Source organism: Aythya marila (genome assembly GCF_965140915.1).
Source record: "Aythya marila genome assembly, chromosome: 1".
NCBI classification, from domain to species: Eukaryota; Metazoa; Chordata; class Aves; order Anseriformes; family Anatidae; genus Aythya; species Aythya marila.
This window is the reverse complement of record NC_139042.1, coordinates 86,867,369-86,889,479: the sequence shown is the minus strand read 5'-3', so window position 1 is coordinate 86,889,479 and position 22,111 is coordinate 86,867,369. Positions and strand designations below refer to the sequence as shown.

Genomic DNA, 22,111 nt, shown 5'->3' with positions numbered 1-22,111 from the left:
AATGCATTTTCAAACATCTATGTGTTCAATGCATTTATATATCTTAATATCGTTTTTAAAATTAATGTAACTTCTGTGCTAAAATTCAGTAATAAGTTTAATTTTCTTCTTCTTCTGAAGATGGAAAAAATTGTCAACTTTTGGTAAAGTTAATGTATCTTAGTTTTGGATTTTGAGCTAAATAATTAGATTTGATTTATAGAAACTTCACCAGTCATTTATTAGTGACATTTTCCTTTTCCACTAGCAGCTTTCTTACAGCACAAGTATTTTTTGTGAGATATACTGAGATTATCTATTTATGCATAAATATATTTTTTAACAACTTCAGCACTAGAAGTATAGTTGATCAGATTTGATAATTAAAATTGCCCAAAGTTTCCTCATCTTTTTGAGGACTAATTGCATGATTTGTACATCTGATTATTGTTTACAAATCCCATGGAAGTTTATAGTATTTGCAAGATTTGAAAAATGAACTCTAAGGCACAGCAGTCTTCATTGAAAGGTACCTTTGGTGGCCCATAATAAGCAATGCCTGGATCCATTGCATATGTGGCTCACAGTTTTGAAGATTACTTTTCTAAGTAAACACAACTGAAAATACAGTATTGTTCTTGTAAATAAAGGATTGAAATAGTATTTGACCAGAAAAATTTAGTACTATTTAAATTACCATCGCGTATTTCATTTTTTTCTTTAATGTTTAAATGCATGTACTTGTGTATAATTTCCGTTCTCAGTTATCAATATTTTTCATTCTATAATTGTAAAATAAAGAAAATATATTAAAGCAATGACATGATATATAGTGAGGGAACATGTTTCCATAATTTGCATTATATTTCCCTGGCAGATTTATTTAAAATCAGTGGAATATCCAGTGGTAGAACACCTAAAGACTCCAGAATGTTTGCCCCTTTCTTGTATCTAAGTTTTTTTTAATAAGAACTGCCCCTTACAGCATATAAAATGATGAAGTCTAAAAAGAAATCTTATGTATACCTTTTTACTTCCACCATCCACTTCTTTAAATTAGTTGCTGTCTTGCATCTAAATTAACCTGGCATAAAGTGAATGCAAAATTTGTGTAGCAGCTATGAAATTTATATTTTCATATTTTTACATGTATATATTTTTACATGTATATACCTTACTAATTCCCGATTCTTGTTTGTTCTGTCTCTGTAGCTTGTTTCTCTTTAACTTGAACCTTATGTCTTTTTTTTTAATTTATTTCTCTTACATTACTTAAACAAACAAGTATGTAACGATATAATAAGACACTTCAAAAAAGCATATCCTGTAGCTTTTTTCTGGGCAATGCTTCCTACTGCATTCAGTCTTGTAACACTGCCAGTTCATGAGACCATGTAACTCTTCAAGTTCATAAAGTGTTTATAATGATCTAACTTTCCACAACTTCACCAAAATTTAATGGTTTTGAGGAAACATTATAGATCAGATGTGCTTTTCTCATGGTAAATTAAAAACTTCAGACAAAGCAGTTCTTCTGTTGCTGAAGAATGGGCTAGGGAGCAGTGAAATGGCTTTGTCTGTTATAAAATAGCTGTCTGTTTCTTGAAAAGCTCTTGTGCCTCAGTGTTCTTCAAGCTATTTTAAATTAAGGCAAAATCTCAAATTTAACCAAGTTATCAATCTCTGCAAACCATAGATTTCCCCATTTTCAGGGTATACTTAGGTTTTAACAGCTAACACTCTAGACACAGAGACATGATGCAAGAAATTGAGACCTGAGCAGCAAAAACTAAGAACAGCTCCCCCAAAAATATGGGTTTGAACTGTAAGGTCAGTGACAGTAAATAGTTAGCTGACTAAGGGTAGTTTGAAGTATGTGGCTTAAAAAGGCCTCATCAGAAGCAATAACAGAGCTCAGAATTTGTGCGTTTTGCTGGTTTGTTTTTTCAATAAAAATCTTCCCAGCCAAACTATGCATTTCGTGTAGCACTGGTAAGGGCTGGAAATTTTATGGATGTTTATTTGTTTGCTGTTTTTTGTTTGTGATTTCTTGGGATTTAAAAACCAAACAAACACAGACACACACACCAGGTTTACTTTCTATTAAAGGAGTGCTAACTACCTAAAAGCAGAGAAATTCAGGTTATTATCTTTATATCCTTCAGTGAATTGGATAAGCATGTTGTAAAAGGAAGTCTGAACTGTATGATAAAGGAGACTGCTGCCTTTGTGAACAGTGATTTGTTGCAGAAGTTAGAAGGTTAGAGAGAAAGCATCTCAAAGTCTACCTGAATTGCCCCCTACAGTATGGTCTTAATTTTCTGTAAAAGAATGAGATATGTGACTACTGACTCGTTCCCTTTCTCCCTTCCCTGGCTTTAGCTACATAGCATAAATACACTGGTTGTATTTTCTATTCCATCTTGAAATCTTTGTCACGCAACTACAATGTACTATGATCACAGTTCAGATTTTCAGGTGGAATAATAAACACTAATGAATAAAATTACCTTAGTAATTAACATTATATTAACAAGTGATCTGGAAAATATATCTTAGTTTTATTGACAGAAATGACTGAGCAGTTCTAGCTGATATTATCTGTTAAGTAAACATAATCTTGTTTCTTGTAAAGAACATTTTAACCTGAACGGTTATAATTTTAAAATTTTTACATATGATTTTGTAATAAGAAACCTGGAGGAACTGAATTGATAAGCAGTGATATCAGTCTCACCTGGTAGGCGTCATAGTTAAAGGGTGAATAATGTATGCTTCTTTCTGAGGTTTTAATTCTACAAAGAGAGTTTTCAAAATTAATAAACTACATTAATTAAAAAAGAAATAGAAATAAAAAATAAAATTCTTTAACATTTGATGTCTCTGAATTTTAAAACTCTTAATGTCTAGAGCCAGATTCTACATCTCTTATGGTGAGACAGGCAGTTTTGGAAGGAAGAAATATATATATATTATATTTTTCTATATTATATATAGAAATTATGTTATGTACAGAGATGATATAATAAAGGCATAATATTTTATAATAATATGAGGCATTATATAATACTTATATATATTCTCTCTATATAAGATTTCTATACACAGGGCAGCACTCTTATTTATACTAAGTGCTTAATGTGAAACTACTTTCTAAAGCTGCCTAACTAATTTGTAAAACTCAGAAGCAGTCTTTTTGAACTAATGCAAACATTCTTCAAGAATCTGCAAGCATGTGTCCAGCCCTTTTCCTTCTTTTAGGAGCATAGTACAATGGTAGGTGAGGAACTCTCTCTCTCTTTGCTTTCTCACCCTGCAGCAGCTGGAAGCTCATCATTTAGACACTGAATTAATTTAGACAGCTACCAAGCATGCCTCATTTTTCCAAGCTTTTGAAGGTCAAAAGCTTTTTATTTTCTCTTCTTATACTTTAAAGCTTAAGAGTCCTTGAGGTCTTCCCCTTTGACAGGTCCCACCCCCCCAGCAGAAAACGGTGATGTATGTAAAAACCCACATTCCTATCTTTTCATCTAGATAAGATTCTTCTATGTGCAGCAGCAAAGAAGATATCCTAGAGGACAACCTTTGTGTCCAGAGTATTTTTGCCTTCTGGGTCAACCCCTGTAACAACTAGCCATTTCCATGCAAAAATGGCTAGCCAGTTTTCAAAATAACTTATGAGCTACTTGGATTACTGATTCTTAGATGGATGTGAGACAGCCTTCATCAAATATCTGAATTGTTTAGGTTTTCTTTTCCCATAGCATGGGTACTCATGCTTGTGTTGTTACTCAATAGATTACTGTGTATAAACGAATGTGACATTTTGATTTGACTGCACCCAATCAGCTTTCTTTTGTGTAATAAATAAAGGATTTATTGGGAATACCTTTTGATTCATTGAGACTGCATGTATATTTGAGCAGCTTTTTTTCCAAAGTAATATATAGTAACAACAGTTTAATTGCAGCTTTAATTTCAGCAAACAGTTAATTTTCAGATTATTTTTTATTCTCATAAAAATCATGGTTAGAAATAACCATCGCAGTTTATAATAGCTATCTCTAACAATAAGTCTATGGTTTTGTTCTCAATGCAGTATATGCAATACCATAGAATTATTTTATTTTTTTTTTTAAGTGTTTGAGAAATTTTGAAAAGATGTCATATAAATTCAGAAATAAGGACATTGATTTGTCTACCATTATTTGTAAAATTCAGGGATCTCGTTGTTAGTGCTATAAGGATTATTTCAATGTAGTGAAATATTCATTCTTGGTGCTGTAGAACATGCCATATTCAAATTTGGGTTGCAGTAATGGATGGAAACCTGTAACTGACTAATATATTGAAACACCTAACTTTTTTGTTTGCTTTTTATTACAAAGCATACGGCATAGGTATTAGGTCAGTAACTGTCCACTTCCAAGTGTGAATATTTAACATTGTGTTTGATATTCCGTTTACAGCTGAGCCAGCAAGAATCTCAGTTTATGACGAGAATCTTGCAGAAGGGATAGTAATTGGCTAGTACTTCTTTTGGTCTCATTTTGTGACATATAAATTAGAGGGGTCAATTTGTGATCAATGAATTTTATTAGATCATATTGAAACAGAGTAGGTTTCTCTCAGGTGTTGCAAAATAATGGTCAGTGATCACATACATGTAGCACAGTCTGAATTGCTTTGAGTAGGTATTTTGTGTTCCATATGTAGGACGGTTCCTTCACATAGCCAGCAGCACTGATGGAAGTTGTGACGTTATGCTATAACAGCAGATTTTAAAAATGTTTTTGGTTAAGTCAAAAGCAACCATTGACTCTGAAGCATGTTTTTGATGCTTGTTGACTTTTTACAATGTGAATATTCTTTGCATATGTAGATGCGGATCAAGGTTGCCAGGCCATTACTTTCATCCTCCAGCTTGTTAACAGAGAATATGCTTAAAGATGGTGACAGAAGTTTAACAGAGTTTTCAAAGTGTGAAAACATGGGTTGGTTTTATCATTGAAATAATAAGGATGATCTGCTTAAATTAATTTAACAGTCCCATGGGGTCCTCGCCTATGTCACTGTCAAATTTGAACGGAAAAAACTCTGCGTGCTTAGTGCACTCTAGAGTAACAGTGTTACAAGCATTTCAGCTTCTGATGGCTATTCTCCGTTACTCTTTCTTATCCCCATAGAGGAAGAGAAGGTATAATGGTGCAGTGACTTTATTAGGTCTTAGCAGTTGAGAACTGTCTGTTATCCACAGATGAGTGTTCAAAAAAACTGTTTACGTTTCAAGTGCAGCTGATATCCATTTCTCTGTTCTGTCACTTCATGACTGACCCCAGCTCTCTGCAGTCAGTGATAGTGTAAGATCCGAGGGAAGGTGGAAAAACTGTTGTTCCCTCCCTATGCCAAATAAAGGTGTTGCTGATACTATTCTGCAACATCCTTTGCTTATACTTCCTTTAGCTCTTTTCCAATTTCCTTCTGTCAAAAAACTGTCCTTCTTGGAATGGTTTGAGAGCATAGAACACCTGCCAAGAAGCTCTTTTGCTTTCCATTTATGTTAATGTTTGCTTTTCTTCTTTACATTTCTTAAAGTTTTATTAAAATGGTGCAGAAGTTAATCTTCACTATTTTGCCACTGAAGGTCATGAGTCCAGGATTTTTGATGCAATTCCATGTAGTTTTTATAACATGAGAGAAAGCAGTGAAAAGTATGGGCAACATTACACTGAGTATTTTTTTGCAGAGAAGGAATTTTTAGCAGTGTTGGGTTAAACAGGTACCATGCATGAGATGACGTTCTATGTCAGATCTAATGGAAGAAGGATTTTCAGATGGAAAATTTTCAAACACTTAATGGAGATCACAGTAGATCCGTGCAATAGTCACATAGTCTTGCTCAGCTATTATGACTAATTTTAATTGTTTTTAAAGCATGTTATGTATGGATATATTCCAAGCATTAATGTTATAGAAAGAAGAGTAATTAACCTATGCAAAACCTGTGTACCATTTCCATAGTGAACTGGTACTTCAAAAAATTATCTTGCTGAATAAATGTAATGTGGTTAGGTAATTTCTTAACTAGATTGTATACTACTTAAAATCTAGGCTTGCACACAGTACAAACGTTAATTTATGCAGCAGGAATGTGTGTTGAAATCGTCTGTGCTTCATTATTTATATTCCCATAGGACACTATTTTCTTTAAAACAAACTATGGAATTCATCAGCTTCCCAAGCCTGCTTTCCTGATGTAGCTTTATTTACTGAGCATTGTTTTTCACACATAAATAGTGCTGAAGTTATGACTGGTGTTTTAGCTACTTTAACACATATACGACAGTGGGATAAACATAAATTGCATGTAATTATTAGATCTGTACAATTCAAAATGAATTTGTTATGAAGATCAAGACCGACAATTTCATTATAAGTTATCACATTACATCTGTTACACTTCTTTCTTTTGGTTCTGGTATTAAACTTTGACTTTGTGACCTAAACTACAGTGAAAGGCTTTAAAAGCTCTATCTAGTGTTATATTTGCACAATAATAGTGGTAGAGACAATTTTTTCTATTATATCATTAAAATTCCTCAATATCATTTTTGATAAAGTCATAAATATATTTTTACATGAAGGATTTAGTTTTTGTACTAAATAGCTAGCAAATTGATTAAACTTCTTCAGAACTTTTTGAGAAACATGAGCTAACACTTTCTGTATCAAGCCCCTCTTTCTGGCTTCTGTTTTATCCTAGTCTTTTAAGATTAGAGTAATCAGTAAATCCTTGCTATTGGTTTCTCTTGACTTTACCCAGTAGAATGTAAGTGTGATTTCTATACTTGTGTGAGTCACTTGGCTTCTAAAAAATAAATGTGAGGGTGGCCTTTGAGGGAAAGAGAATTAACGGTAATGGATTTTTTGTTTGTTTTAAAAAGTTGTGATTGGGCATGAGATTTTTGGGCTTTTTTCAATTTTCCAGAATGCTTTCAACAAAATGGGTGTCCATGGATAGTTCAGGCCTAGCATTACTTGAACTGTAATGGGCTTTTTTTCTTCTTTTTCATATTGTTTTTTCCTTGGTTTCTTTGCAATGTCAGCATGCAATTTGCTGGGTTTTTTTGATGATATAATTTTACTAGCTGCTCTGGAAAATAAATTTCTCATAGTTCCAAGTGAAAATACTTCAATGAGAAACAGTACATGGGAAATGAAAAATGAGAGTATTTATTGAAAAACAGGTAAAACACCACTCTACAGTTACAATTTAAATATTGCAGCTATTCAGATTAGTTGCTACAAATGTTAAATTCCAAAGTAAAACATTTAATCTGAATTTAGTTATTTACTTCAATTTTAACCCATTTTGGTAAATTAGCAGAAATACTAATGTATAATCCCATTCATTCACCATCTGAATTTTTTGTTTGTTTTATAAAAAGCTCTTTTATTGTACAAGATAATTGGATTATCTTTATTCCTTTGCAGAACTTTCTGAGTAGGTACTATTTGCATTTCTCTTTTTGGTTTTGATCAGTTTTTAGAAACTGTTGAAGAAAGAACATTTACCACCACAGTAATGGGGTCCAAAATGGATCTTGACAACTACCAAACTGCTTTAGAAGAAGTACTCACATGGCTTCTCTCTGCTGAAGATGCACTACAAGCACAAGGAGATATATCCAATGATGTAGAAGTTGTTAAAGAACAGTTTCACACCCATGAGGTACGTGTTTATAATCTTTTGTTAGTCATTTTCCTGTTTGGATCCCATAATAAATTTTATATATATATATATATATGTATATATATATGTATACATATACACACACGCATAAAATATAATATATATATTAATTATTTTAAATTTTTATTTGGAGAATTTAAAGGTAATATTGGAAACTGTACCATATGCAAAATGTGAAAGTGTTTATTTCTGTTTTATGTTACAAGGTTTGTGGAGGGTTATGAAAAATTAAAATAAAAATAAATAAAGCAAATTTGAAAATAAGGTTTGGAAAGTGGTGAAATCAAAGATATTTCTCCAAAGCCTGTTCTTCCCTTCCAAAGAATCAAACTTAAAACAGGATTTTGTTTTTATTGTCAGGGTTTTATGATGGAATTAACAGCTCACCAAGGACGTGTTGGCAATGTTTTGCAAGTTGGAAGTCAACTACTAACAATTGGAAAGCTTTCAGATGAGGAAGAAAATGAAATCCAAGAACAAATGAATCTACTTAATTCTCGATGGGAAAGTCTCAGGGTAGCAAGTATGGAAAAACAAAGCAAGTAAGTAATACAATAGGTAAAATAATATATATTGAGCTTGACTGGAACAATTCTGAACTTCAATAACAGCTGTGGCTTTCTTCCACTTCAGTGTGAACAAGACTCAGTCTTAGCTCTTTTCTTTTCTTTCCTTTTTTTTTTTTTTTTTTAAACCAGAAATTTAATGTGTCATGACCCTGAAGCTTACGTGTTGCTTTGAGACCAGAAGCTGTACAGATCAGCAGCTATCAACAGCTTGGACACTAATAGTGTTTAAATGAAAATTTATATAACCTGTTCCACTTTTTTTATGGTTATTTCAACAAGTATCACACAAAATGTAGCTACTATGGAGATAATCTTTTCAGAGATGCAAAAAGAAAATCAAAACAAATCTTTAAAACCTGTAAAATTTGATGCAATAAAAGCAGTAAATGGAAGGCTAGCTTTCCAGAAAATATTGTCATATGGGTTTATCTGAGGAAAAATTACAGGATCCAAGAAAAGTGCAATACCTGCAGCTTAAAGTAGAAAGACAATTAAAAGTAGAAAAACAAACTATTAGTTAATTAATCTTTGAATTATTTTTAACATTTTAAAGTCTTACTTTGAAATTTTGATTTTTGTATTAATATCTAGTATAAGAATGTCCATAAGGGTAAGACCTTGTGATTGTGCTACAGTGGAGTAATTTATTTTGCAAGATACAGAGTAGTTAACACAGGAAATTAATTGAAAGCAGCTTTATGTGTGTGTGCGTTGCATTCCTCCTGTCTTAAGAAACAGTTTGTTAGGTACCTCTGTTTCACATTCCTTTTCCTCAAACTTCTTTTTTCATGTGGAGTCTTAAATTCTGTCTGATATAATAACTAAGTTTCAAATTCATGGAACTTTGTTACACCTACTGATATTTCTGTATAAGGGAAGCAATGGTGAAGTTTACAACTATTATACTAAGCCAAATCCAGTGGAAATTTTGAAATTAATGGAACATCACTATTAGTTTCTTTATAGTCAAGAAGTGTTAATTACTGAAGGATATAGCTATTCTACACAGCAAAGACAAATAAATGCAGTGGCAAACAACCTGAGTCTGAGATCCCTGTTGGCTTCCTCTGGACTTTGAGCCAGACAGACTTCATTAAAATCTTTCTGCCAAGACCTTAATTTTTCTCTCAGAAATACCCAATGCACCTGGAGAGCAAGTCCTTTTGCAACTGTAATCTTTATAAAAAGGTGAATGTCTTTGTTAGTCAGGCCACTAGTCTAGGCCAACATCCTGACTGTAACAAAATAAGAAGCGATCAAATATTGGGCTGTATAAACTGTTAGAGATCAAATATTGGGCTGTATAAACTCATTGCTCTGGACACCACATATTGGGCTCTTGTAGTGAGTTTATGTAGCAAGGTTTTGTGAGTTTATGTAGCAGGGGGCTGAAGGGGTGGCTTCTGTGAGAAGACCCTAGCAGCTACTCCATGTTAGATAAGAGGATTCTTGTGGATTCTTCTGGATTCTTCTCACTGAAGCCACCCCTGCAGCTCCCCGCTACCAAACCATTGCCACGTAAACCCACTACAGCTCTATGGACCATTACTCACATTTACTACAGCATGTCTAGTGTATTATAAAGTTCTCTGTAGCACTTTCATGACCTTGAATTGTTTTCCACTGAGGGAACTTCCTGAGAATGAAAGTAGTTGTGTGTATTTGGTAACCTGCCATTGTTTTTTCTTCCATATATTTATTCAATATCTGCTTAGCCCTTTGTAAAGTGTGCGTACACTTTACAGCATCCTTTGGCAGTATATCACAAGCCTCTTACCTAGCTACTTTTTTTAGGAATGGCATGTTTTTATTGGTTTTAATTAGGTCACTGGTAGCTTAACTGATTCCTTGTAGTTAATATGTTGGAAGTGAGGATCTTTCCTTACTGTCTTTATAAATATCAACCTTTGATTATTTGTTTTGTTCTCTTGCTCTTCTTTGGGCTTTTTAAGTTTTATCTTTTCTTTTTGGAGTAAAAAGGGACTAGAAAGAATCATGCACAATATTTAAAGTTTTTTTTCATGCACAATATTTAAAGTGACTAGTTTCATTCTAATATTTTCTTGGTAATTCCATCAGATTATATTTTTGTGGTTTTTATCCATTGATGACCTTGCATATCCTTGAGAGTCTGTAAAATTGTGGATGGACTTAGCTATTTCAGCCTAATTTCCTCCAGCTGAATTGTTTTCTAGGAGAGTAGAATCTATGGTACTTTGGTGTAGGCAGTTTTTATTTGCCATATTTTCATTGAAAACAACACTCATGGAGCAATCTCAACTCTATGTGTATGTAGTATTTTGTCTACTAAAATATACCCTTTGATACGAACTAGTCAATTTACTTCTAGATGCAGCTATAGCTCAAGGAATCAGTCTACTATGTTCTTAAACATGTTATATTTGGGGAATACAAAATCAGAAGAAGACATAAGAGCTTCAGAGAACGTTGTGTTACTATTTAAATTCTTATACAAAAAAATAAAACAAACGAAAAAAAAAAACACCACTGTGACGCATTTAATACAAATTTGGTTAGAGCAAGCGAAAATTTCTCAGGACTGATGTATTTAGAGATGGCCAATTTTTACCTATTAGGTCAAAACTCCGTTTCAAGCACCAGATGGAGGATTATGAATTTAAACAGCTTTCATATCACAATGTAATATATTTCTGGGTTATTATACTCAATTTAAACTTACAGAATCTATCTTGTACGTTGGTGTAGAGAATAATCTTCTGAGCACATTACTGTAATCTTGTCTTTAAGGCAACAGTGACATGCTTATCCAAACAGAGATGTGTTGTTTTTTTTTTTTGTTTTTTTTTTTGTGGCAATAAGAGCAGCAAGGCTGTCTGTCCTCTGTGGTAATAGCAATAGGAAACGTAGTGAAAAGTAGCCTGCACTACAGCAGAAAACAGAAGCGAGTGATCAGCAAAGAGATTTAAAAAAAAAAAAAAGAAAAAAAAAGTGACTAGTACCATAAAAGTGAAAGGGACTTAATATTTGAAGAATGATTAGGAGGTCAGAATATCAGAGTCATTTTAGAACACATCAGTGCAATCATTAAAAGTGGTACACATTGGATTTGCCATGTATTCACTCTGTATTGGAGCGTGTCCAGAGAAGACATACAAAGCTGGTGAAGGGTCTGGAACACAAGTACTGTGAGGAGCGGCTGAGGGAACTGGGATTGTTTAGTTTGGAGAAGAACAGGCTCGGGAGAGACCCTATTGCTCTCTACAACTATCTGAAAGGAAGATGTGGGGAGCTGGAGGTTGGCCTCTTCTCATACATAACTAGTGACAGGACTAGAGGGAATGGCCTCAAGTTGTGCCAGGGGAGGTTCAGTTTGGAAATTAGGAGACATTTATTCTCAGAAAAAGTGGTCAGGCATTGGAATAGGCTGCCCAGGGAGGTGGTAGCCTCACCATCCCTGGGGAGGGATGTGTTCAAGGAGAGGTTGGATGTGGTGCTTAGTGGTTTAGTGGGTGACATTGGTGGTAGGGGGATGGTTGGACCAGATGATCCTGGAGGTCTTTTCCAACCTTAGTGATTCTATGGTTCTATATTTGACTCTTGCAGCAAGCAGTACATTAACATGCTGAAGGAAAACAGCCTGCTTTTTCATTTCTTCCTCCCACTCAAATAGGATTCTTTATAATAAAGCATCTCAGAGTGATAAATGAACCACTGGAGAGGAAAACTTAATGCAATTTACCACTTTATGGGGAATTCCACAACTACTAAAGCACATTCAGTTCAATGGAAAAGTGTTTTGTGTTTGAAAATTATGAGAGCCATACTGTAAACAAAGATTACAATAAACTCTTGAGGTATATAAGTAAGTATTAAAATATTTATCAGATGTTTATAGAAGTAATTTGAAAACCAGAAAGAACCTGGAGAAATTGGAAAAAGAAAAAAACATTCTTCTGCCTAAGAATCAGACATGATTATTTTATGTATTTTATTTTCACATTTATGCTCCTTACTTCAGAATAGTAACAGTTTTCTTTATAATAAGTATTTACTTGGTCCTACCTATGTTGTTTGTTTACTTTTAAAACGAATTTACCGGATTTTCTATACTGCTTATTATTTCATTTATTGTTAAAACTTCGCTAAGATGAACCATTGTATTTAATATCTGTAATGCCTTGGTTTATAGAACATCGAGTAAGAGAATAAAATACACATTTGAAAATAAAGAAGGGATGGAGGTAGTTTGTGACCATAACTAAAATACTATTATAAAACAAGTTGTTATCGTGTTTTGTTGTTGTTGTTGTTGTTTTCCAAAATCATTATTTCCTGAGGTGGCTCGTCTTGATGTTTGCTTGCAGTTTCTCCATTTTTTTGTATCCATGGCTCTGCAGTAGAACATATGTTACACGTTCATGTACTTCTCAGGACTCCCTTGTACACTGCTTCTACTCTTTCTATTTTTCCCAGACCACTTTTCACATTTCCTCTCTATGTATGTTCCAAGACATTCTGGTTTGACTCATATTTCTATGGCTACTACTAATACTCAATTATTTCTGTTTCAGAAATCCTCAGACAATTTTGGGTTTTCTTTTTTATCCAGATGCAAAGAATAATCCAGAGATAAATTGCTAGTGTTGTTGTCTGCCCCAATAAAGCTTTTTTTCCACAGCTTTTCCCCATCCAGTCAGTCACCATCCTATATCATTCCAAACATTCTTCCTTTCCAGGTGCAGGACTTTGTATTTGTCCTGGTTGAATGTCATAAATTTCTTGTTCCTCCAGCCCTTCTAGGTCTTTCTAAATGGCAGCTCTGCCCATGAGTGTAAAATGCAAAAGTGAATTTATAACTTAATGTATAGAACTGAATTTGCAGTGTTTTGCATTCATAAATCAATAGCTTCTCCCAGGGATTGTTTATAAATATACTAACTATACTATGTATATTAAGCAATAGTATCTAACAAATTGAATATGAATTAGATGAGAGAAAAACAAGTAAAGTAGAGAATAGTACTGGAAATTTATCAATTTCTTTTTACAATATGAGTTAAAACTGTGTATACAGTATTTAACTTAGCTGCATAAACAGCAAGTAGTAATTGTGTAAAAAGCTTGTTGGAGACTAAATATTTGGCTAATAAGAAGATTCAAAATTGAAATGAAGGAAATAACATAACATTCAAGAATAGAAATGCAGAAGTATCAGATGTGCCTTAAAATATACATGGGCTACAAATGGGATATGGGATCATAGACAATATGTCTGATGTTGGCAGATATTAAATCCTGGTTAAGGTGAATGTAAGTGTCCCAAAAAGTAGCTATCTACATGTTCAATGCAATCTTCTGTTGTGATTATTTTGAAAACTATTAGGTATGCCTGGGAACATACAGACTGATACTTAATTTAGACATATTTTGATGTGTATTTCCAAAATAATACACTTCTGACACTTCTGTTTTTTTCAAACTATCTTGGTAAAATCTGAAATAGTTTGGATAAACACAGAAGTAATTGCATTATTTGAGTATACCTTGAAATTGTGACAAAAAGCTATATGTTTGGATTTGTGTAAGCACCTGTTAGTTGACTACCTGTTGTCGGACAAGGCCTCTTACACTTCTTTGGAGCAGTATGTTCACATTGCACTTCTGCCAGTCTGCATTTGTGCAGGTGTTGAGGGAGAAAAATATACTTATGTTTTGTTCATCTAAAATATAAACAAATGGGAAGAAAGTCATTTTGAATCTGGGCACTTTTTGGTGCCATTCGTTGCACAATGACAAACTTTACAATAGCTTTCTCATTTTGGCTACATTTTTTCATACAGCCAAAGAGGAGCCAAATGAGAAAAAAGAGGAATTGGAGTAGGACTGTGAGCTAGAGTCTTTCTTCCATGACAGTTTTCTCTGGTGTGAAATTTCAGCTCAGATTTTCAAATCTGCAGACTGTTTTGAGTGTAGCAAACTTTAATGGTGTGGTCCAAGAGTTGTGCTTCAGGTATAAGCAGCATACTATAACTTATAATGGTTTCACCAAATTTGCCATCATGGACAGCAACTTTGGCTTGATAAGTTAAAAATCCCATGTTATAGGAAATATGAGTAATAAAAATAATTACTTGTAGTTCCATTATTCAGCACGAGTTTACATAGTATTTCAGAGGTTCTTTTGATGAGATGAACATTTTGTTTAGGCAAGATTGGAGGATTTCTGAGAATGGTAAGTATGAAATGTGAAGGATTGGAATTGATTTATGGATACATTGATTTCGAGTCATCAAAATACTTTGTTTAGGCAAAACTGAAGTATTCCCTTTTTTATTTTTTGAGAGTATTCTCTGCTGAATAACTGAATAATGTAACAATCTGTTCTGTGTAATACCCTTAATTTCAAGGAACCTTTTAAGTACATATGTCTGAGGGCTTTTAAGTGCTTGTAATAGACAGTACAAGAAATCAGATAGCAGGAGTCTTGAATTTTCAAACAGCTTTAACAGAAATGCAACTGCAGAACAAAAATTTAATAAACCATAAATTCCATCCAGTACTCAGGTTCTAATAAATAATATAATAATAATAATGAAATCCTAATTCTAGACTCTTTCAACTAAACTATTGCCAAATTCATGACTGTTTCAATAAAGCTTCACATGGCTGTTTGAAAATATTTTTTACTCTGGCTTGACATCTAGCCTCATGAAAATCAGTTTAACAATGAAAATGCCCAAGAAAGGTTTTTTGTTTGTTCGTTTTGGTTTGTTTGTTTGGTTTCATTTTGGAAAGAATAGGATTTAAGACTGAAATCAAAACCTGTGCTGAGCAATTACTTAAAAAAAACCAACAACAACAAAAAAACCCCACACTTTTTTAATTATTTTTTTTATTTTTTTTAATAAAATAAATTTTAAAAGGCCCAGCTCTTCAGAAAGTTAAGCAACTCTCTACATGAAAGTTAAGTTAAGTTTCCTGATAGAAACAATAACAGTAAACCTTGCAAAGCTGTCGTGTAGTTTGCAGTCTGTATTCTACTTTTCGACTTAGGGAATTAATATGGATAATTAATAGTATACATGGGACATATTTCTTTTTTTTTTTTTTTTTTTTTGTGTGTGTGTATAAATTGAAATGTTTATTTCTTTGTTTTACAGTTTACATAAAATCCTAATGGATCTGCAGAATCAGCAGCTAGCCCAATTAGCTGACTGGCTAACAAAAACAGAGGAAAGGACAAAGAAAATAGATTCAGAGCCCCTAGGCCCGGATCTAGAGGATTTAAAACGTCAAGTAGAAGAGCATAAGGTATGCTATGGAATTCATGTACTGCATAATTTGTGATCTGATAGACACTAGGAATTAGAGCAACTGTGGAGTTTTATGAGTTTTTGTTGCTTTCCCCACTCATCAACATGTATATCCATGTTACACATTAAGTCCCTGAATTTTCCTCTCTCTACAAGCTGAGGAGAACTTTTTACAAATTTGGATTCAAATGGTCTGCATAGAGCACACTCTAGTCTTAAGACTGCCTTCAATGAATTCCTGTTTAAACTAGTTCCTCTATACAAATAATTGTCTCCAGTGAACTGCATGGTAAAAATAGATGCTTTAATTATAAAGAACAGTCCTTTAGCTCGGGGCAAATTGAATTTGGGGATTAGAAAATGACTAAACTTTCTAATTTCATTGGTTTGCTGACTTCTCACAAACCTTTCACAGTATGTGTTAAACTCACACCTCTACTCCTTGCATTTGCAATGATTTTTTGCATTTTTGCATCACTTTTCATCCTGGCTTTGCCATATTTCAGATACTCACTTATAGGGAAATAAGTCACTTTCTCCCTGGTTGTGACCTGAACCTAGGGATCCATGAGTGCTCTACCTTGATCAAGAACTGTCATGATAAAGTTAAGAAGTCTGAATTTTAAGGATTGTTTTAATAATTTGGTGAACTTCACAGTCCTTGATAACTGCTTATAGTTTAGCTCTCTGAAGCAAGTGGCATGAAAGTCGGAAAAAAGGATTCTTATGAATAAATCAGCTCACGCTATGCCCATGAAGGAATTAAAACTCTGAAATGTCTTAGGGTAATGAATGTATGCCTTAACATCAAATGTCTGTGAATTCCTTTGTTGTGTTAAGCCATGTTATCATATGGCTTTTTTTTTTTGTATGTGTGGGATTTTTTTGTTTGTTTTTTATTATTATTGCTTTATCCCCAAATAAAACTGAAGTGTTTTACCTAAAAGGTTTAAAATACCCCCAGCTGGGGCATCACTTCATACATAAGTGAATTCTTCTACTTGAAAAAGCAGCAGGAAATTGATAGGGTAAAATTTAACATAGTTTGTAATACGTTTAAGGTTTCCACTGTGACTTGGCATATACAGTTAACCATGTTATTTTTCAGACTGTGGCTATCATACTATATATATATTAATCACTGGAGCACACTCAACTCAGGTGTTGAGGGCACAGTCCAGGACTTTGTTTATCCACATTCTTCTGTTGGTTGGTAGCTAGTTATAAATACCTAAAAAGTGTGTCAGGAAGGATGTGATCTTGGATACCTGGTTTTTGGGTGAGTGGGATGAGAGTGTATTTCAAGTTTTCTTTAAGAAACAAAATACAGAACCCAGTAATTTAATACAGTGGGATAACTATTAGGAGTTTAACATTTACCATTTGTTCTTAGTACATTAAGATAAAGCTTGAGATAGATAAAAATGAAAAGAAAATGAATATTGCCTTCTCTGTGACTTGAAGTTTCAGTACCAATGCTTCTTTAGCTCCTGTTTTTCCCATCTTTGTCACTTGTTCTCTTGTTGCATTTCAGCAGAGAGAAGAAGCAAATAAATATACTTGTTCAGTTCAATGTTTGGTGACAGAAGCTTGACTGGTTTTATTTTTGTTAACAAGCAGAAAGGTGGAGTCTCCATCTTGCACAGAAAGTTAGGGAAGAAAAAAAAAAACGAGGAAAATAAAGAGGAGACACTAAAACCCACTAAGAGGTTCCAGTACCTTAAATCCTTTCTTCTTTTCCCCTTTACTCTTTATATATATATATATAAACCTATATATATAGGTTAAGTGTTTAGTGACAATACGGTAGACTGTCTTCTGAAGAGAGTGAAGATGTATGAGATCTCCATACTGCCCTTATAAATGAGCTGTGAGGATGGAGGGAATAATTGATTAGATGTTTATTGCATGAAGTCTGGGAAATTTTGGGAGTGTCAGAGAAGTGTCAAGAGTTGTAGAAATTTGAAAAAGTTAGAAATTATTCAAATACCAGTTTGTGCAAATGTTCATAGATTTTTCTCTACTTTTAGCAGTTTACTATTTCTCAGGAAAAAAAAAAAAAAAAAAAAAAAAAAAAAAAAAAGCAGTCCTGAGTTTTATTACAGCCTGTAGCAGGCTGAATACCAAAAGTCAATGGGCAAGAAACTTTTTTTTTTCATGTTCAGAAATCATCAAGTGCCCGTCTCAATTTATGTCCTGCTTTCTGCAATAAGGGTGTGGCATTTCCTAATCTTGAATCATTAACATAGTTTGATCCTATGTTATTGTTGTTTGTAGGAGTGCCAGCCAAAGATCATATGTGATTGCTTAATGTAAAAAATGAATAACTTTAAAACTTTTGAAATTAAAAAAAAAAAAAGAATGCTAATGAAGTACACAATCTAACCCAATGTTTATTTAAAATGTGTGGGCTATTGTTATGTATAGATCCTGTAATGATATCTATAAATCATCAACTACATCAACTCAACAAATATTTTCTCATGCCAAATTTTCAGTCTAAAATACTGTGAGAGTTATGCTTTGTGAGTGAGTAATAGTAAACTATTTTCATGAAAGGAATAGAAGTCTACAAAATATGCTTATGTTAGCATGTGTACACTATTTTGACTAAATACATTTAAAACTTAGTATTGAGAGCAATAGGATTACAGGGTTCTTGCAGTTGGTTAGTTACTCACATTAGTCAGGGAAACTCCAAATACACAGCGCCTTATTAGTTGGGAATATATTTTCCATCATTTATGTTTTAATTATAGGCATTTCAAGATGATTTGGAACAGGAACAAGTAAAGGTGAACTCTCTAACCCATATGGTGGTGGTGGTGGATGAAAACAGTGGAGACAAAGCTACTGCTGCGCTGGAAGAGCAGCTTCAGGTAACTGAACTGAGAGAACTGGACTTCTGTCTCGGAGAAAGAGCTATCAGCCTTAAGTGAAAAAAGATTGAATAAGAACTATTTGTAACATTGGTGTATCTCAGGAGATATTTCTGAGTATGACTTTTGTATTGATGGGTAAATACAGGTGTGTATTTTACAAATATCTTAAAGCAACTTTTCTGGTGCCTTCAGTATCAACCTGATTTATTTATACTCAAGACCAAGGACCAGTGTTCGTCTTTTGTTTCTCAGCTGTATTTCATTACTACTGACAGAAGGAATGTGATTTTCTGCTATAGTTAAGGAGAAGGATATAACATGCAAGAACCTACATAATTAGGTGGATTGTGAGTTTACTGAAAGATTTTTGTTCTGATGGGAAACTTGTGCATGTGGTATGTTTTGGTGTTGCAGTGCATTATATGTCATTGTCCACTGTTAGGTGCTTAAAGACACATTTATATTAAATGATTTCCAATTTATTTATTTATTTATTTATTTATTTATTTATTTATTTATTTAATGCTAATGCTGGCCCCATCAAATTTCAAGAGGACCTGTAAAAAATATGCAAAACCAACTATTTGCACTAAGCAAAAACAACCATGTGTAGGATCACATAAACAAATAATGGTTATCACAAATATTTAGAACATGTTGGTTTAAAAAAAAAAATAAAATTTTAGGGGCAGAAAGGTATAATTTCTTTCCCAATAGTTTCACATTTTCTAGAAAATAAAGAGAATTATCTCAGTCAGTCCTTAGGTTCATTTCTCTTTTTCAGAGTATATCCTCTTCTGTACACTTGTTTTATTAATGTTTTATCATTTAGGATTATTTTGGCAAGGCTTCCTAGTGTACCAGCATTGGGAGAAGCTAGCAGCAACATTCTTTCAATTTGTTTCAGACCTCTTCTCAATCGCGTTTTGATTCACAGTTTAAACAACAGACCGTAACTTCTGTATATTCCACTTTATAAAAACAATTATTTGAGTATCTCCTCAAATGATGCACCAGAGACACATTTGTGATTAAACTAGCAACCTAGATGATCTAAAAATTGTCAAACTTCCTTAAATTAAAGTTCAGCATTTAATTCTAAAAAACAACAAAAACAACAAAAAAGTGTTGTTCTTACTGTAACTTCTGAGTGAACTTGGATGGACATTTAGTAATGGGACACATTGACTGCTGGAATCAGGAAGAAAGATGTTCCCGAGTTGGTGGTCTGATGTCCAGTCACTGCTCAAAAAGTACGTTGGTATTAGAACCAAAGTTCCTTCCAGTTTTCTCTTTTAGAAAGGAGAAAGTAGTTTCCTTCACTTTGTTTCACTGCTCAAGGAAATAAAAATGTTTTGTTTTGTTTTGTTTTGTTTTGTTTTTGAATCATTAAAGGCCAAGATTTCTCCAGAGAAACTCTCAATACATTCAGCTGAAAGTTATGTCCATAGCATAGACAGATGTGTAAGATGTGTATGCTGTCTTGAATCTAGCCAATTTGGGTACCAATCCCAATAAATCTGTAATTAGTCTGGGATTTAGTGTAGGTAGTACACATTGATGCTAAGATGCTGGACACCGACACTACAAATTGCTTAGACATCAGGGAACACAACCCTGTGAAAGAAACAATGTAGCCTATACTTAACTATCAATTATTACTTCTTTTTAAATATATCCTTGGTGTCAGAATCATGGTATACCAGCTCAAGACAGTCTTTATCTCAGAATTTCTTGCCAATTGCTTGTATGTTCTTCATTGGAATGAAGCATATCCCTTGCAAATTCACAGTTCTATAAGCTTAACTAAACTAAGAAAACAGCTCAAATGAAAGAGGGAGAGTGAAATTAAAAAGTAGATGGGAAAAGGTTTAACTGGGATACTACGCTATGTTTGCAAAATGCAGGTTCCTGCAAAGAGGGCTATGGTATGACCCAAAAATAAAATAAAATAAAATAAAATAAAATAAAAATAAAAAGACATTCTATATTTAATATACTTCATAAATTAGAAGATATACAACTGAGATCTTTGAACAGTATGGGGAAAAATATAGAAGACCATGGATTATTGGACATTTAATCTAATCTCATATTTTGGAGAATTAATGTTCTTCAGTAAAATATAGGGTCACAGCAGCACTCTCTACCACCACCACCCCTCCTCACAACAGGCAGAGTTGATTATCTTTAAATTAGGTATGTGGAGAAAGCCAACCAGTTTAAAAGATGGAGTGATGGAAAGCAGAAGATGTTCTAGTCTTACAGGCGTGACATAGAATCCAAAGTCCTACAGAAAAGGCATGTGCAACAAAACTCAAGTATGATGTATAGCAAAAACCATACAGGAAACTCTCCAAGGTTGTCAGTGTAAGCATCAGTAAAAATGATTGAGGGCTCTTAATATATTTAATTTGGTCTTCTGTTTATTTTATGTGAACCTATATAAACCTACAGAATAAAAAGGTTATTAGCAGTTTCATTAAATAGAACTCACACATTACTGTGTTGTGTTTACCCCATTAAAAAAGCATAAAGAATAATGTATGTAAATGAAGCACAATGGAAATATGCCTCTTTTTAACCATACTAGTAGAGGAGGTGTCTGGAATTGAGATAAAGGATGCTCAATTGTTACTGTCACTGAGGAGTTATATTTGTATTGTCACTGTCATTTCAGGTATATTCTTGGAATGATGCCAGCAAGGGAATTCCTGAGGCAGTGTATTCTGCAGCACAGGCACACTCTGAGCAGTGTGCGGGGTGGTGTGGGGAAGTCCTGCTGCTGTACAGCTCCCTCCTTCAATCATGCTCTCTTAAAGAAGAGACTGAAAGAAAAGTTCAATAATCCCGTTGCTCTGGAAGTCACAGAATATGTAGCAGTATTCCAAGTATTGATAACAACAAAATACAGATAAAATGTCATGGGGATTAGGGTTTTAGGGAGGTCTGCAAAATTTCATGCCTTTATGCCAAGGAGTTACCACAGTTCACCCACTGTACTAGCAAAACATTATATCACCTTTCCTGAGTGTATGAGAACATAGGGTGTTTTGTTTGTTTGTTTGCTTGTTTTCTTCATGTGTTACTTGCAAACTGAATATATAAGCACAGGAGAGACTTCACAGGCCCACCCATTAAAGCATTTGACAAAAGCACAGTGGAGCAAAGTTCAAAGCCTGATTACGTATCTGTCAGTCTGACTTTTAAAAGGAGAACAAAACAAGAGTGTGTGCTGTCAGACGAAAGACTTAATAAGGCTGCCTGAGTGAGATACTGGTCAGGATCGTATTTTGAAGAAAGTGAAATGTTATTGCCATGTAATAGTCGAGACTGCATTTTCCAAGCAGCTGCAATTCAGTTGTCTTTCTGTTTGAAAATTTTTGAGGTGGTGATTCCTGAAATATGTATGTGTATATATGTATATGTATATACAAATATATATATGCAAAATACATATATGTATGCTTACATGCATACATATATATGTATATATACGTGTGTGTGTGTGTGTCCGAGTCCTATTTAAGAGGCAGTTAATGGTGTAGAAGCCAAAAGCATTCCCTGCAATAAATTTTCCATAGATAAGCTAACTTTTTTTTGAAAAAAAAAAAAAAAAGAAAAAGCAAAAAT

At 33.6% G+C, this 22,111-nt stretch overlaps 1 protein-coding gene across 10 annotated transcripts in view; it reads left to right on the top strand.

Moving 5' to 3' along the window:
- DMD (dystrophin) overlaps nt 1-22,111 on the top strand; it is a 1,245,415-nt gene that overhangs the window by 452,107 nt on the left and 771,197 nt on the right. For all 10 annotated transcript variants that reach the window (XM_082770266.1, XM_082770264.1, XM_082770258.1 and 7 more), the window contains 4 exons: nt 7,523-7,711; nt 8,093-8,274; nt 15,444-15,594; nt 18,356-18,475. In XM_082770266.1, the coding sequence (XP_082626392.1) occupies nt 7,523-7,711; nt 8,093-8,274; nt 15,444-15,594; nt 18,356-18,475 (642 nt within the window). The remainder of the gene's footprint in view (nt 1-7,522; nt 7,712-8,092; nt 8,275-15,443; nt 15,595-18,355; nt 18,476-22,111) is intronic.